The sequence below is a fragment of the Salvelinus alpinus genome, chromosome 28 (assembly GCF_045679555.1).
Source record: "Salvelinus alpinus chromosome 28, SLU_Salpinus.1, whole genome shotgun sequence".
NCBI lineage: Eukaryota > Metazoa > Chordata > Actinopteri > Salmoniformes > Salmonidae > Salvelinus > Salvelinus alpinus.
Window position 1 is genome coordinate 19,028,600 of NC_092113.1, and position 17,587 is coordinate 19,046,186.

A 17,587-nucleotide genomic window follows, 5' to 3' on the forward strand; every position below is an offset into this window, starting at 1 on the left:
TCAGATGACATTGGAATGCGTTTCCAACGGTGCCTATTTATACTGCACTTTGGTTGGACAAAATGGCGTCCGTCAGGGTTAACTGTGATCAGCCAGTGAAATATCCTAAAAATTGACACGCAGCAGACTTGCCAACGGAGCAGGGTCAGCCCTGTAGTTATGTAGCGGTCACAGAAAGATGTTGTTACATGGTGTGAAATAGTTTATGAGAGAAAGGATACATAAAACAGGTAATATCCGGTGTCGAACATTTCATTTCTCCCTGGCTATTGGCTAGCTAGCTAATTAGCACACTGGCTAGTTAGCTTTTAGATTTAATCCTTTAATCTCTGACGCTAGTTAGTTGACTATCCAGCCTTCTGGTGCAATGCTCTGAAGGCACTTTTTACGAGGTTGTAGGAAGCAAGCAATGTGGCCACCCAACAGGTGTTTTTGTACAATTTGTACAAGATGATGCATTGAATTACAGCTGGTCCAGCTAGCATATTTTTAGCTACTGTTAGTCAGGATGGAAGTAGAACAGACTTGTTGCCTCGTTCTAGCATGTAGTAGCGAGCTTTAATCCAGCTCAACAACAATTAGTTTTTTCCTGTTGCATGCTTTTGGAACCCTTCAATGATGAACAATATAATAGCTGATTCTTACTGGTTTTAAATTAATTTCAGCCTGGATTCTGTTGCACTTGCTCATTACATGAGATGTTCACTGTACGAAAATTAAGTTGTGTGTGACCTCTGTTTCAGGTTTACTAACCATTTCTTTATGATTGTTGCGGGCACTACTGTGGACCTTGGCAGAGGTATGGCTGTGGGGCAGAAACCAAGCCGCGCGGAGACATTTGTTTTGGCTGGATCGAATGGACGTAATGAGACAAGGCATTCCGGTTTGAATGACATTGTGCGGAACCACACCTCTGACCAGCGAAGGTCAGGGATGGCCAGAGTTGCGTCCCACATGAGGTACAAGTGTGCTGCTTATGTGCTGGCCCTGCGGCCGTGGAGTTTCAGCGCCTCTCTCACACCGGTGGCGCTGGGCACTGCTCTGGCCTACAAGCTGGAGGGCTCTGTGGACTTGGTCATCCTCATGGTGTGTGCCGTAGCTGTGCTGGTAGTGCATGGGGCAGGGAACCTGGTTAACACCTACTATGACTTCTCCAAAGGGATCGACCACAAGAAGAGTGATGATAGGACTCTTGTGGATGAGATCCTGGCACCGCAGGACGTGGTCATGTTTGGAGCGCTGCTCTACTCTCTGGGCTGCTTGTGTGCCACCCTGCTCTACTTTCTCTCCGCATTGAGGATGGAACATCTGGCCCTTATTTATTTTGGAGGGCTCTCAAGTTCTTTCCTGTACACGGGAGGTGAGATAACCATTAACCTGTTTTTTTAAAGATTTACTGACATTATTTCACTCACGATCTTTTTACCAATACTAACAACACACACACACACTAATATCCAGGTACTTATGATATCTTTCTTGTCCTGTTTCCAGGCATTGGTCTTAAGTATGTGGCCCTGGGGGATGTGGTGATCCTGATCACATTTGGCCCCCTGGCAGTTATGTTTGCCCACGCCGTGCAGGTGGGCTACCTGTCAGTCCTGCCCTTGGTCTACGCCGTACCCCTGGCCCTCAACACGGAGGCCATTCTACACAGCAACAACACCAGAGACATGGACTCTGACAAACAGGCAGGCATCGTCACTCTGGCCATCCTCATCGGGCCCACGCTGTCCTACATCCTCTTCAACCTCCTGCTGTTTTTCCCTTACGTGCTCTTCTGCATCCTGGCCACCCACTACACCATCAGCATGGCCCTGCCCCTGCTCACGCTGCCCATGGCCTTCCCCCTGGAGAGGCAGTTCCGCAGCCAGTGCTATTCCAAGATCCCCCAAAAGACAGCTAAGCTCAACCTCCTGATGGGACTTTTCTATGTCTTTGGGATCATTCTGGCACCTCAAGGCAGTTTACCGCTACTGTGATCCAATTGTAGATTACTTTTTTTTTTATAGCTTTAAAAAAAAAAGTGTCTAGTTGATGTACATCTTTGTATTCATAATTATTGGCTTGAGTTCAAAGGCTTTAATGTATTGTTTAGTTTATACATCGAGAAACACAGTTTAATTATTTTTCTGTAATACTGACAGATATAACCAGATGTGTAATTGTTCCACTATTTTGCACAAGAGTACTGTGTATCGGTTGAAGTCTGAGATGGGCTCAGAATAATTTGGTATAAGATCACAGTAAGAGAAGACGTTTCAAGTCCCTATGCCTTATGAGGACAGACATGGAAGTGGAAGAAACAGTTGCATCGGGTCCTCTTGCTACCGGTGATGCAATTGTTCAAAATGTCAATAAACCAAATCTACACCTTTTAATCTCTACGTTTAAATTAAATGTCTTGTTTTAGGACCATAGATTTGATATATTCTTCAGGTTGAGGTTAAAATGATGAACAGAAATATTATGTTTTCAGAAATGAGACGGTAGCCTTGTAATTCAGGTTTTGGAGTCACGGATTGGAATTGTCCATTTTAATTTTCAGACATAGGAGTTCAACGGTTCATCGATCCAGTCCAGAAACCAATACAAACTTATGTGATGCGATGTGAGTACATGGAAATGCCCCTAAATGGTCCAGATCTCAGCTTAATTTTAATTGGACTAGTTGGTGACCATTTAGGATTTTACCATTAGGCTATATGTTTTGAGTAGTTATGGATTCATTAACAAATTACATCTATTGTATTTGTTTTTCCTATTCCTCACATTACATTGTTCGAAATTGGGTCATAAGTTTAAAAAAATCGATTGCTATTTTTTTTATTTACTTCAGGTTCTGTCAAAATGAGATATTTAAATAATTTGGACTATGTCCTTACATTTTTCGAAATATGCAATGTAAACGGGGCCACTGTGTGCCCAATTTTTCCACCACAGAGAACAGCTTTCGGTTGAATGCCAAACTTCAGGCACAGAGTTTCTTAATACTGTACACTCTTTGCTTCAGGTATGAATAAGACATCAGTTCCCCAATCAGATCCTGGTGCTAATCATCAGGTTTGCAAGCCCACAGTATTAATTCCCTAAAGGTGGTCCTTTGACTCTGGGGAGACTTCCCCCTAACTACAGATCTGCAATGGTCGATATACAATAATGCAGGCTACTCTTGCAATAAGCCGTTGCAGCTTGGGGTAGTTCAATCCATCAATTAATTTTCAACAAATATTTCCTTGGCAATACTTCCTTAATTTTTGACTTGGAAGGCACCGCTGTCTCAACTCCAATGGCTAGTTGCAGGTGGAACGTTGGAATTTAGGAAATGCTCCATCATTAAATTAAATATTTTTTTGTGCGCCATGAATTAATCCAACAATGTATAATGCTGCCATCTCAACCTGGTCTCAGAGCATTTCGTATTATTCTGTATGTAAATCTGAGACACTCCATTTAGTATGATATGGTATGTATTAATTTGTGGATGTTCAGCACCCATTTTGTATTATGTTAAGAATTTGCAGAACGTACTATATGTTTACGAATTCTAGCTAGCTGGCTAACGTTAGCTAGGTGTTAGGGTTAAGGTTTGGAGAAGGGTTAGCTAAAAGGGCTAAGGTTAGGGGATGGGTTAGCTAACATGCTAAGTTGTTGCAAAGTAACTAAAAAGTATTAAGTTGTTGAAAAGTTGCTAATTAGCTTAAATGCTAAAGTTGTCCCTCATGAGATTCCAACTCACAACTGCTAGATATTCGCATTATATGTCCTAACAATGCTAGTCATTGTCCACAAAGCGGCATGACAGGATGCTTAGCTCCCTCCTATCCTTTCTTTGGATTGGTGGATACATGCAATTATGTAATACGTTTTTGAATATTCATTGAGGGTTGTTGACGTCAACCGCCTTTATTCAATGGGGAGATGCTATGCTACTAGCCTCATGCCAGGAATATGCATAGCCATCTCGGATATAAAGTGTTTTTTCTCAAAGTTGCGGGGATGTCACGTGTCCTACTTATATCCGTACACTCATAGCAACCTAAGTATTACGAAACGTATATACAATCAAATAAACCTCACGTAGTAATAAATAAGCCATTTATTTTTTTGTTGACCAAATTCAACACTCAATGACTGACCTCCATTTAACTCCTTGCTCGGTGAGCGATAAAACGCCACCTGCTGGAGGGAGATTTTCTGCCGAGTTAGGCAGAAGGCCAGAATCCCAGAATCACCTCTTCGCTGTTGACGTTGAGACTTGTGTTTTGCGGGTAAAATTTAATGAAGCTAACAGTTGAGGCATTCCCCGCTGTTCCATAAGGTTCTACTTTTATATATTGATAAAAGTCACCTTGTCCGAGGGAGATTTACATGGTTATCAAAACGTCACAGCCCTTATTTTCAGTGTCTCTAAAATTCCCGATGGGAAAAATGAATGCTGGAAAAATTATAGGAACCATTTTCCTGTTTGATCGCTAGGTTTTATGGGTATTATGACACCTCCACTGTGGGGCTCTATTAAAATGAGCCCGTCCTCCTATGGCTCCTCCCACCAGGCTGAAACGAGGTGATGGTGGCGGATGAATGGCACGACAATGGGCGTCAGGATCTCCTCACGGTATCTCTGTGCATTCAAATTGCCAAGATTCACCGACAGACATGGAAGCTCTGTTTCTAGCTCCTAAGCAACTTTGCAGTATTTTGTTTTTTGTGTAATAACTTTTGGATATCAGAGCGGCGGAAACTCACCAGCACTACAACCAGGAATAGGACTTTCCCGAATTGGATCCTTTGTTCGCACCACCCAGGGCAATTTAACTTATCCCAGAGGCTGCTCCAAGACGCCGTTGGCAGAGAATACGTTTTCAGAGTGGACTTCTAGTCCGACTCAGGAGTTGGGCACACCATCCACCGCTTCCGAGTATATTACTTGCTAATGTTCAGTCTCTGGACAATAAAGTAGACAGGCTCAGGGTAAGGATCTCCTTCCAGAGAGACATCAGGGACTGTAACATATTCTGTTTCACGGAATCATGGCTCTCTCTGGATATACTGTCCCCGTCCATACAGCCAGCTGGGTTCTCAGTACATCGCGCAGACATGAATAAAGAACTCTGTTGGAAGAAGAAGGGCAGTGGTGTATGTTTCACAATTAACCACTCATGGTGTGATTGTGATAACATACAAAAACTTAAGTCCTTTTGTTCACCCGACCTAGAATACCTCACAATCAAATGCCGACCGTATTACTTCCCAAGATAATTATTTTTGGTTATAGTCACGCCATGTATATTCCCCCTCAAACCTATACGATGACGGCTCTCAAGGAACTATACTGGACTTTATGCAAACTGGAAACCACATATCCTGAGGCTGCATTTATAGTAGCTGGGGATTTTAACAAAGCACATTTGAGGAAAACGCTACGAAGTTCTATCAGCACATTGATTGTAGTACTCGCGCTGGGAAAATACTCGACCACTGCTATTCTCTCTTCTGGGATGCCTACAAGGCCCTCCCCACCCTCCCTTTGGCAAATCAGATCACGTCTCCATTTTTCTCCTCCCTTTCTATAGGCAAAAATTCAAACAGGAAGAACCCGTGCTAAGGTCTATTTAACGCTGGTCTGACCAATCGGAATCCATGCTTCAAGATTGTTTTGATCACGTGGACTGGGATATGTTCCGGGTAGCCTCGGATAATAACATTGATGTATACACGGACACGGTGACTGAGTTCATCAGGAAGTGTATAAGGGATGTTGTTCCCACTGTGACTATTAAAACCTACCCAAACCAGAAACTGTGGATAGATGGCAGGATTCGTCCTAAACTGAAAGCGCAAACCTCCGCATTTAATCATGGCAAGGTGACTGGGAATATGGTTGAATACAAACAATGTAGTTATTCTCTCCGTAAGGCAATCAAACAGGCAAAACGTCAGTACAGAGACAAAGTGGAGTCTCAATTCAACAGCTCAGACAAGCGACGTACAGTCAGGTCCATAAATATTTGGACAGTGACACAATTTGCATCATTTTGGCTCTGTACGCCCCCACAATGGATTTGAAAGGAAACAATCAAGATGTGCTTTAAGTGTAGACTCATCTTTAATTTAAGGGTTTTGTAAAAATTATTGTATGAACTGTGTTGGAATTAAAATCATTTTTATACATAGCCCCCCAATTGTAGCGTCTCAAAAGTAATTGGACAAACTAACAATCATAAATTAAATTGTGAGTTTTAATACTTGGTGGCAAATCCTTTGCAGTCAATGACTGCCTGAAGTCTGGAACCCATAGACATCACCAGATGCTGGGTTTCTCCCCTGGTGATGCTCTGCCAGGCCTTTACTGCAGCTGTCTTCAGTTCCTGCTTGTTCTTGTGGCATTTTGCCTTCAGCAAGTGAGATGCATGCTCAATTGGATTCAGGTCAGGTGATTGACTTGGCCATTGCAGAACATTCCACTTATTTCCCTTAAAAAAGTATTGGGTTGCTTTTGCAGTATGCTTCGGGTCATTGTCCATCTGCACTGTGCCGAAGTGCCATCCAATGAGTTTTGTAGCATTTGGCAGAATCTGAGCAGTTAAAATAGCCCTAAACACTTCAGAATTCATCGTGCTGCGTTTGTCAGCAGTCACATCATCAATAAATACAAGGGAACCAGTTCCATTGGCAGCCATATATGCCCACGCCATAACACTCCCTCCCCCATGCTTCACAGATGAGGTGGTATGCTTCGGATCATGAGCAGTTCCTTCCCTTCTCAATACTCTTCTCTTCCCATCATTCTGGTGCAAGTTGATCTTGTACCAGAATGTCTCATCTGTCCATAGGATGTTGTTACAGAACTGTACAGGCTTTTTGAAATGTTTTTTGACAAACTCTAATCTGGTCTTCCTGTTTTTGAGGCTTACCAATGGTTTACATCCTGTCGTAAACCCATTGTATTTACTCTGGTGAAGTCTTCTCTTGATTGTTGACTTTGACACAGATACGCCTACCTCCTGGAGGGTGTTCTTGATCTGACCAACTGTTGTGAAGGGGTTTTTCTTCACCAGGGAAATAATTATTCTGTCATCCACCACAGTTGTTTTCCGTGGTCTTCCGGGCCTTTTAGTGTTCCTGAGCTCAGCAGTGGGGTTTTTCTTTTTTAAGAATGTACCAAATAGCCTAATGATGGCTTGATTCACTGTCAGTGACTGCTCTTTGGACTTATTGAGGGTTAAAAACAACAGATTCCAAATACCACACTTGAAATCAACTCTAGACCTTTTATCTGCTTACTTGTAAATTAACTAATGAGGGAATAACACACACCTGGCCATGGAACAGCTGAGCAGCCAATTGTCCAATTACTTTTGGTCCCTTAAAGGGGGGACCACATATAAAAAGTGCTGTAATTCCTACACCATTCAACCGATTTAGATGTAAATACCCTCAAATTAAAGCTTAAAGTCACTTTCAGCTCATATTCATTACTTAATTTCAACTCCAATATACTGTGGTAGACAGCTAAAATAATAACTTGGTAATAACTCAAAATATTTATGGACCTGACTGTATGTGGCAGGGTCTACAGACAATCACGGATTAAAAAGGGAAAACCAGTGATGTCGCGGATACCGACGTCTTGCTACCAGACAAGCTAAACACCTTCTTCTCCCGATTTGAGGATAACACAGTGCCATCAATGCGGCCTGCTCCCAAGGACTGTGGGCTCTCCTTCTCCGTGGCCAACGCGAGTAAGACATTTAAGCATGTTAACCCTTGCAAGGCTGCCGGCCCAGACGGCATCCCTAGCTGCGTCCTCAGAGCATGCGCAGACCAGCTGGCTGGAGTGTTTACAGACATATTCAATCTCTCCCTATCCCAGTCTGCTGTCCGTACTTGCTTCAAGATGTCCACCATTGTTCCTGTATTCAAGAAAGCAAAGGTAACTGTACTAAATGACTATCGGCCTGGCCTGTAGCACTCACTTCTGTCATCATGAAGTGCTTTGAGAGGCTAGTTAAGGATCATATCACCTCTACCTTACGTGACACCCTCGATCCACTTCAATTTGCTTACCGCCCCAATAGATCCACAGATTATGTCATTGCACTGCACACTGCCCTATCCCACCTGGACAAGAGGAATACCTATGTAAGAATGTCATTGACTATAGCTCTGCCTTCAACACCATAGTACCCTCCGAGCTCATCATCAAGCTCGGGGCCCTGGGTCTGAACCCCGCCCTGTGCAACTGGTTCCGGGACTTCCTGACGGGCCGCCCCCAGGTGGTGAAGGTAGGAAGCAACACCTCCACTTCACAAATCCTCAACACAGGGGTCCCACAAGGGTGCGTACTCAGCCCCCTTCTGTACTCCCTGTTCACCCATGACTACGTGGCCACACACGCCTCCAACTCAATCATCAAGTTTGCAGACGACAACCATAGTAGGCTTGATTACCAACAATGACGAGACAGCCTACAGGGGGGAGGTGAGGGACCTGGCGGAGTGGTGCCAGGTAAATAACCTCTCCCTCAACGTCAACAAAACAAAGGAGCTGATAGTGGACTTCAGGAAAAAGTAGAGGGAGCACGCCTCTATCCACATTGACGGGACCGCAGTGGAGAAGGTGGAAAGCTTCAAGTTCCTCGGCGTACACATCACTGACGATCTGAAATGGTCCACCCACACAGACAGTGTGGTGAAGAAGGCACAACAGTGCCTCTTCAACCTCACGAGGCTGAAGAAATTTGGCTTGGCCCCTAAGACCCTCACAAACTTTTAGTTGGTCACGATGCCCAACTGCAGTCAGGTCAAGACCCTGGTGAGGATGACGAGTGCGCAGATGAGCTTCCATGAGATGGTTTCTGACAGTTTGTGCAGAAATCCTTTGGTTTCATCAGCTGTCCGGGTGGCTGGTCTCAGATGATCCCGCAGGTGAAGAAGCCGGCTTTGGAGGTCCTGGATTGGCATGGTTACACATGGTCTGCGGTTGTGAAGCCGGTTGGATGTATTGCCAAATTCAGTAAAATAACGTTCAAGGTGGTTTATGGTTGAGAAATTAACATTAAATTCTCTGTCAACAGCTCTGGTGGACATTCCTGCAGTCAGTGTGCCAATTGCATTGTGTTATGTGACAAAACTGCATATTTTAGAGTGGCCTTTTATTGTCCCCAGCACAAGGTGTACCTGTGTAATGATAACGCTGTTTAATCAACTTCTTGATATGCCACACCTGTCAGGTGAATGGATTATCTTGGCAAAGGAGAAATGCTCACTAACAGGGATGTGTGCCCAAAATTAGAGAGAAATAAGCTCTATGTGCATATGGAACATTTCTGGGGTCTTTTATTTCAGCACATGGGACCAACACTTTATATGTTGCGTATCTATCTGGCCGACCGGAGCTACCTCTGGCCAGCCGGCCGGACATACTTATCTGGTCAGCTAAACCTCGCTATCTGGCCAGACGGATCTAGCTATTTTGGCGGCCGACAGGACCTAGCTGTCTGGACGGCCAGACGGACCTAGCTGTCTGGCTGGCTGGACCTAGTTATATGGCTGGACCTATCTAACTGGCCCGCCGGCCTGACCTAGCTATCTGGCCGGCCGGCTGGACCTAGCTGTATGGCCAGCCAGTCGGACCTAGCTATCTGGCCGGCCGAATCTAGCAAGATAGGTCCGTCCAGATTGGTAGGTCCGGCCGGCCAGATACAATGCATTCTGAAACTATTCAGACCCCTTGACTTTTCTCACATTTTGTTACGTTACAGCCTTATTCTGAAATGGATTTTCATCCTCATCAATCTACACAATACCCCATAATGACAAGACACGTGCCCTACGAGGTCCGGAAGCCGCTGGTCTTCTGTTTCTACCTGATAATTAATTGCACCCACCTGGTGTCCCAGGTCTAAACCAGTCCCTGATTAGAGTGAAACAATTAAAAAAATGCAATGGAACTGGCTTCGAGGTCCAGAGTTGAGTTTGAGGGGTCTATGGTGTCTGAGATGATGGAGTTGATGTGTACCATAACCAGCCTTTCAAAGCCCTTCATGATTACAGATGTGAGTGATGCAGGGCGGTAGTCATTGTGGTAGCTAGCCTTAGAGTTATTGGGAACAGAAATGATGTCGGTCAGCTTGAGACGTGGGGATTACAGACTGGGACAAGGAGAGGTTGAAAATGAACGTGAATATCCCTACCAATTGTTCTGCGCATGCTCTGAGAACAAACCCTGGAATACCGTCCGGCCCCACAAGTGTTGACCTGATTGAAAATCTTACTCACGTTGGCCTTGAAGAGCGAGATCACCCAGTCCCCTGGTTCGGCGGGGGCCCTCATATGCATGGCCCCGGTGTTATTTTTGTCGAAGCGTGCATAAAATGCATTGAATCCGTCTGGTAGTGAGGCATAGTTTGGCAAATCATGGCTGGGTCTTCCTTTGTAATCTGTAATAGAACGTAGCCCCTGCCACATGCTGTGGGCATCAGAGCCTGTGTAATAGGATTCCACCTGGTTCCTATTGTCCTTTTGCTTGTTTGATGGCTCTCCAGAGGTCGTAGTGAGACTTCTTGTACTTTTTTGTGTCCTCAGCAGTAGCATAGGAGTTGGCTTTGATAGCCCGGTGTGTGGTAGCCCTGTCCTTTATTTTAGCACCAACCTCTGTGTTAATCCAGGGCTTTTGATTGGGGGAAGCAGTGAACCTTCACTGTGGGGACAATGCCGGCGATGCATTTCCTAATGAAGTCTGTGATGGTGGTTAGCTCGTCGATGCTATTGGCGGAGTCCTGGAACATGTTCCAGTCAGCGTTAGTAAAGCAGTCCTTTAGCAGAGAAACATTTTTCTATAGAGCACGTCACAGGTACTTCCTGTTTGAGCTTCTGCTTGTAGACAGGAAGCAGGAGTATAGAGTCATGATTTGCCGAACGGGGGGACGATGGAGGGCCTTGTATGCTTGCTTGTGGGTAGAGTAATATTGGTCTAGGACTTTATTACCTCTAGTGGTGAAGGAGACATGTTTAGCAAAGTTGAGTTGGAGCTCAGCAGCCATACAATACGGTGCAATCTTGTTTTTTGTATGTAGCCTATACTTTAGGCTATTTACCTTTTAATGCAGTCATCTGTGTTTTAATTTTAAGCATATTTTTATTGTTTGCTTTTTGTAACAATGGCAAAGACATTGGCAATTTTGTATTTGTAGTCAACTTCATTTTGACGTTATCGGCAGTCAGAGAGACAGATAAACATCTTGAATCTATGTTTTGTGGAGATCTTGTTTATAAAGTGACGCAGTAGGGGAAAAACGCATCTAATGACACACTTAGCGGTTCTAGGAAGGGTCTGGGCAGGTGGTAAACAAGCCTTTTTAAGTGCAACTTTAATAACAAGAGTTTTGGGAAACAGCTCTGAGATTTAACGATGCTCAGACGAAGATTCTAACGATGAACTTAGCCTTAAGATGCTTTAGGGAAACCGGGCTCAGGTTAGGCTGCTGTTCAGGAAGACCTATTCCATCCCAATAAAATTATTCTACTCTCCTTTTTAAAAAAAGACAAAGAAATGCCTCACACAGATATTGTTCTCTAAAGTCCATGATAAGAGAATCATGTCTGCTCTGCCTGTACATTTCTATCTGCACCACTCAGAACGTTTCCACCACCTGAGTAAGCCCCTGCTCTCATGTTGCTCTGTCATCATCCACTCATGAGCAGTTCATCACATGCAAATCCATTTGTGTGTTTGTGTCATATGTGTTCCTGATGAAGAGGGCATGAGGTTGTTATGGTATGTTAGGCTAAGAACAGAGAGGGTTTATGATACAGGCCTTGCTAAGGACTTTCTGGCTGGCATCACGAGTGTGCTCTGCAGCAGAGCGAGATAATTGACCAATTAAAGCACAGACACTGAGATGTTAATAGTAAGCCACTCTGGCAATGTTTTGTCTGGATTTCTATCATTGCTTATTACACCATTATCCAACTCTTCTGCCCCTGTTTATTTGTATATCTGTTTTTCCCTGGCAAATTATACCTGATGAACAGAACCTCCTTGAAAGCGTTTATTTTATTTGATCCTAACCTGTTAACTCCACTCACTAACCTGTCAGTCTAAGCTCTGCCCCCTGGCCTTTCACCCAACCAATCACATTTTTTCCACCATTGCCCTGGAGCCAAATCTGCCCTCAGAATATTTTTTCACATAATTCATGCTAATGTTGTGTTGTTAAACTAACGCCCAATTGACTCCCATTCACTCCTTAAAAGAGTGCACTCTTTGACCCAGAATGCACTGCAGGGCCTATAGAAAATGTCTGCGTTCCTCTGCTCAGACGTTGCATGCATCAACCAATGGTTGCATGCCATGTCATCAACTAGTAATCTGTCCAGATTGCAATAACATATGTGGTAAGTTGATATATAAAATTCCTATCCAGATGATTTAGGGATTCAATCCGATCGCGCTTGTAGACAATGCGGCTTAATACGTAAAATACCTATCCAGGCGTTGTAAGATCTCATGGCTAATTGCATTCTCATGGCTAATTGGTTTAACATCTCCCCCTTTCCTAAAAAGACTCACAATTGAGGTCAGGTGCATCCTGTTTCCATTGATCATCATTGAGATGTTTCTACAACTTGGAGTCCACCTTTGGTAAATTCAATTGATTGGACATGATTTGGGAAGGCACGCACATGTCTATATAAGGTCCCACCATTGACAGTGCATGCCAGAGAAAAAACCAAGCCATGAAGTCGAAGGAATTGTCTGTAGAGCTCTGAGATAGGATCGTGTCGAGGCACAGATCTGGGGAAGGGTACCAAAAAATGTCTGCAGCATTGAAGGTCCCCAAGAACAGTGACCTCAATCATTCTTAAATGGAAGAAGTTTGGAACCACCAAGACTCTTCCTAGAGCTGGCCAACAGGCTAAACTGAGCAATCAGGGGAGAAGGGCCTTGGTCAGGGCGGTGACCAAGAACCCGATGATCTCTCTGACAGAGCTCCTCTGTGGAGATGGGAGAACCTTCCAGAAGGACAACCATCTCGGCAGCATTCCACCAACCAGGCCTTTATGGAAGCTATTCCTCAGTAAAAAGGCACATGACAGCTCGCTTGGAGTTTGCCAAAAGGCACATAAAGGACTGATGAGAAACAAGATTCTCTGGTCTGATGAAACCAAGATTGAACTCTTTGGCCTGAATGCCAAGTGTCACATCTGGAGGAAACCTGGCACCATCCCTATAGTGAAGCATGGTCTTTCAGCATCATGCTGTGGGCATGTTTTTCAGCAGCAGGGACTGAGAGACTAGTCAGGATCGAGGGAAAGATGAACAGAGCAAAGTACAGAGAGATCCTTGATGAAAACCTGCTCCAGAGAGCTCAGAACCACAGACTGGGGAAAAGGTTAACCTTCCAACAGGACAACGACCCTAAGCACACAGCCAAGACAATGCAGGGGTGGCTTCGGGACAAGTCTCTGAATGTCCTTGAGTGGCCCAGCCAGAGCTCGGGCTTGAACCTGATCGAACATCTCTGGAGAGACCTGAAAATAGCTGTGCAGCGACACTCCCCATCCAACCTGACAGAGCTTGAGAGAAACTCCCCAAATACAGGTGTGCCAAGCTTGTAGCATCATACCCAAGAAGTCTCAAGGCTGTAATCGCTGCCAAAGGTGCTTCAACAAAGTACTGAGTAAAGGGTTTGAATACTTATGTAAATGTTTTTTTTTTTTTTTTGTGCATTTTTTTTATGTGCAAAAATTTCTACAAGTTTTTGCTTTGTCATTATGGGGTAGTGTGTGTAGATTGAGAAAAAATACGTTATACATTTTTGAAAAATTCAAGGGGTCTGAATACTTTCCGAATGCACTGTACATGTTGGGAGGAGACAGTGACTGATTAAGCGCAGAACACCAAATACTTATAAAACAGTTCCATATTTATTGCAAAATATTTTAGGACAGAATACAACTGAACAAACACGTCAACGTTGGAGGAATGGACAGTAAGGCCAACATCAGAACTCCAAGTGCTGTACACACAAATAGTAACATTTCTTGCTTAAATAGTATATGTAGTTCTCATAGCAAACCTCTAGTAGTACATTTCCAGACCTACTGGCTCTCCTAAAGAATTGTTTTTACCTGTGTACAGAGAATACTCACATGACCCAATGTAGGACACCAGATGACAATCATAAATGATCACAAAGACTCTCTCAATTCATTAAAATTATAAAATAAAGTTTTGGCTCCAATTTTTCTTTCTTCTTCTTTAATATCAGTTGTCATTGAGAAGCTGGGAAAGAGGGACTGGGTGACGTCTCATGACACCCTATTCCCCATGTAGTGCACTACTTTTTTAGTACCCTACAGCCTGTTGTCCAAACTCCATAGCATACTCAAAATATGCTCTTGTTCTTTTGCCCAAATAGTACATAGCTATGATAGTTTTGAGAGACAAAATCAACATAGGGAGCCACAATAGTGCTATTCAATTATTTCAAAACGACTTGAACATTGATAATGGCTAGAGCATTATATCTAGATGAACTAGGCTGTGCAGTCCTGTGCACATCCTTTTAAAGATTTGGCACTGGTGTAGTAGTACTTCTTAGAGTAAACCTTACTTTCCCCCGTTTGTGCCCTCTCTCACATCTTTACAACCTTTCCACAAAAAGGCAGAGTAAGACATTAATTGGCTTACCGAAAGCTGGGATCTGCTGGGATCTACAAAACCCCTGTTACTGGAAGTTTACAATAGAAAAATCAAATAGATAATTAGAAAAAAAACACATAAGCCCTTTGGAAAACAAACCAAAAAATACAAAGGATGATGTACAATCCAAAATGCTTTGCCAAACAGACTGGGGAGGGTTTCTTCTAAGTAGGCTGAATATGATGCGAGACAGGTAACTACAGATGCACAGTTCCACTTTTTTTTGTTGCCATGTCTAATTCAATGTTTACAATACTGTTTGAGAAAAAATATACATTACAAGTCCAAAGGCTACCAAAAGTCCACATTGTGACAAAATATAGAACAAGCATATACATAATTTTTCTGGCTCAGCTTTTATAGAAGTTTACACACCTCGATTGACCAATAATCCTTTCTGTTCTGTATTGGAGGAGTTATCTTCCTCTATCCAAAGGACACCAAGGCTTCCAGAAATCAAAAGTAATTCTGTCCGCAAGAGTCCAAAGTTGACCTAAACTCAATGACAAACCTTTCTGCACCACCCAATTGGCTGAGCCCTGTCTGAGGCTGAGTGTGATGATGCTAGCAAGCGGATGGGCAGCTAACACACATGCTGGGCAGTACAACGCTACACTACACGCTGAGGAGACGGACAGAGGCGCTCAGGTTCAGACAACAGACACGGGCTTCGTTCATGCTTTTTATACAAATCTAAAAAGAACAATAGGTATCTGGGTGATGGTATAAGGAAAATGACTTGCACTGCGACATCTGACAAATAAGTCTTTCCTTTCTTTTAAAGCAACATGCAAACCTCTCTCTACAATGGTGTATTTCAACATTCATTTCATACCAAAAGCAAGAAAGGTATGTTGGGCTGAAGTGAACTCATCCACACGTCTATTCTGCTATAAAACAGTCCAAGCTGTTGTTTTACTAGATATCTACAAGTCCCTTAGTAAATGCACACCAAATTGTCAGAATGCTCTAATGTAAAAACGTTTGACAAAAACAAAACATTCCACAACCCTTTTGATACTAGAAGTGTTTCAATGAATCAGGACCCTGAGTAGAGAAGGACATAGGCTTGGGTGAAATTACAGCAGAAATCCTTTTTTTGCTGATCAAACACCAAAAATAATATGACTTTAGCTAAATAGAAACATCTTCAGACATGAATAACTCAGTACTAATTACAGGTACTCTTAAAACCACACATGTAACCAAACCCACAACAAAGTCTTCAGCTTAGAATATGCATGTACTCATGCATATAGTGTGTATTTTCCTCTTACGTATGTACGGCAAGTGGCAGGGGCTATACAGAGGAGCCTTTAGTTATACCATCACCCTCTGGAGACTAACACTTATTACAAAGAGCTTCATACGAAGGAGAGCAAACATAATACACAGGATTCAAGACAGGGAGATGGACAGTTCTCTGCAGCCTTGTAAACAAGGGAGGCAAGACAGGCAAACGGGGTGCAATCAAATGGGGAATAACAGACATCCTCTTAGAGCAGCACAGGTGAGGGCCTATTCAGATGGACATCCTCCCTGGTTCGTAGGGACATCCTCCTTGTTCACCAATATGAGTGGAGCTTGCGGCACCACCACCACCTCCTGATGTAACCGGATGTGGCTGCTGGTTACTGGGGGCCACAGAGAAAGCATTGCAGAGCCTTTCAGGGGTAGTGGCTGGATTTTTTTCCATGCAGAAATGGGCAACAAAACAAACTAAATAAATCTAGTCAGCATGACCATATTCAGCTATGTGACACTGCTGGAAACCCTGGGGTGTATTCATTACGGAAACCGTTTACTGTTTAAGAACAAAATGGAAGCAAACAGAGCAAATGGAACGAAACACGGAGGGACCTACCTGAATTTTCCCAATAGAAACTCTAGTTTGTGTTTTTCTGTTTGGAGTAAACAGTTTCTGTGGCAAAACGTTTTGCAACAGAATCGGCGTAATGATTACACCCCTGGCGCAACTTCATTTAACAGAACACAACAAAGCGCAGCGCAGCGGCTGAGCCAGGATGGACGAGCAAGTGGCTTATCCCAAAGGACTGAGGAGCAGACTGACCGACTAACGGGCACCAGCAGAAAACGGGCAACAAGCTGACCACCCCTGAGCCACTTCATGGGGGGTGGGGGGGGGAGAAAGGAGGCGGAGGACGGGGGCCTGGGTCAGACGAAGAGCTGAATGCGCTCGCGGATGGTCTGCCTGCAGATGGGGCATGTCTTGAGGGCAGCGCTGCAGTCGATGCAGGAGGCATGGCCGCACTGAAAGACCAGCTTGATGTGGTTGTCGATGCAGATGGGGCAGGTGATACGCTCCTCCATCTGGCGGTAGCGCGACTGCAGCTGCTCCAGCAGGTTGTGCTGCTCCGAGTCCGGGCTGCAGTCCACCTCTGTCTGGTCTGGAGAGAGAGGAGGGGGATACATGTCATTCACTTCACCATTTAACATCACACTCCACTAAAAGGTATTGTGATCTGTACTAGTATTATCAGGACATCTATTTATGTTGTAGCTTCTATTTATCAATTACTACCAATGCCCCTCACCGACACACATCAGAAAACAAGAAATGGCTTCTAGTCATCTGTGGTATCATTACCTTGTCTTATTTTCTTGGTGATCGTGACCTGGCATTTGATACATTTCTTCATTCGATGAGCACACTCTGGAGAGATTAGGGAGAGGCACAAGGAGTTACTTCAGATCCCAAACATCAAGATCTTGTGGGAACACCAAAGGCCGGTTTCTTAGAGACTGATTAAACCTAGTCCTGGACTAAAACCACTTCCAATGGATACATTTTAGTCCATGACTAGTCTTAATGCTCCAGCTGCCCCACACACATTCTTTCTTGCACAGACACACA

General features: G+C 43.9%; 2 protein-coding genes across 8 annotated transcripts in view; one reads left to right on the forward strand and one right to left on the reverse strand.

Moving 5' to 3' along the window:
* LOC139557333 (ubiA prenyltransferase domain-containing protein 1-like) lies at positions 1-2,381 on the forward strand. Of its 2 annotated transcripts, none has more exons than XM_071372005.1 (3): positions 1-230; positions 744-1,360; positions 1,495-2,381. In XM_071372005.1, exons 2-3 carry the CDS (start codon positions 763-765, stop codon positions 1,980-1,982), a joined length of 1,086 nt encoding a protein of 361 aa, XP_071228106.1. In that variant the 5' UTR covers positions 1-230; positions 744-762; the 3' UTR covers positions 1,983-2,381. The 2 variants fall into 2 exon arrangements, with proteins under 2 accessions (XP_071228106.1, XP_071228107.1); XM_071372006.1 differs by having other exon boundaries at positions 29-230; positions 798-1,360.
* Positions 2,382-13,912: 11,531 nt separating this feature from the next.
* Positions 13,913-17,587, reverse strand: part of LOC139557336 (E3 ubiquitin-protein ligase MIB2-like) — a 108,346-nt gene continuing 104,671 nt past the window's right edge. For all 6 annotated transcript variants that reach the window (XM_071372012.1, XM_071372010.1, XM_071372013.1 and 3 more), the window contains 2 exons: positions 17,321-17,386; positions 13,913-17,120 (listed from right to left, as the gene is read on the reverse strand). In XM_071372012.1, the coding sequence (XP_071228113.1) occupies positions 16,888-17,120; positions 17,321-17,386 (299 nt within the window). In that variant the 3' untranslated portion in view covers positions 13,913-16,887. The remainder of the gene's footprint in view (positions 17,121-17,320; positions 17,387-17,587) is intronic.

Coding starts and splice junctions, on each gene's coding strand:
- LOC139557333 (XM_071372005.1), top strand. CDS start 763: ATGATTGTTGCGGGCACTACTGTGGACCTTGGCAGAGGTATGGCTGTG. Junction 1,361..1,494: donor TTCTTTCCTGTACACGGGAG/GTGAGATAACCA, acceptor TCCTGTTTCCAG/GCATTGGTCTTAAGTATGTG.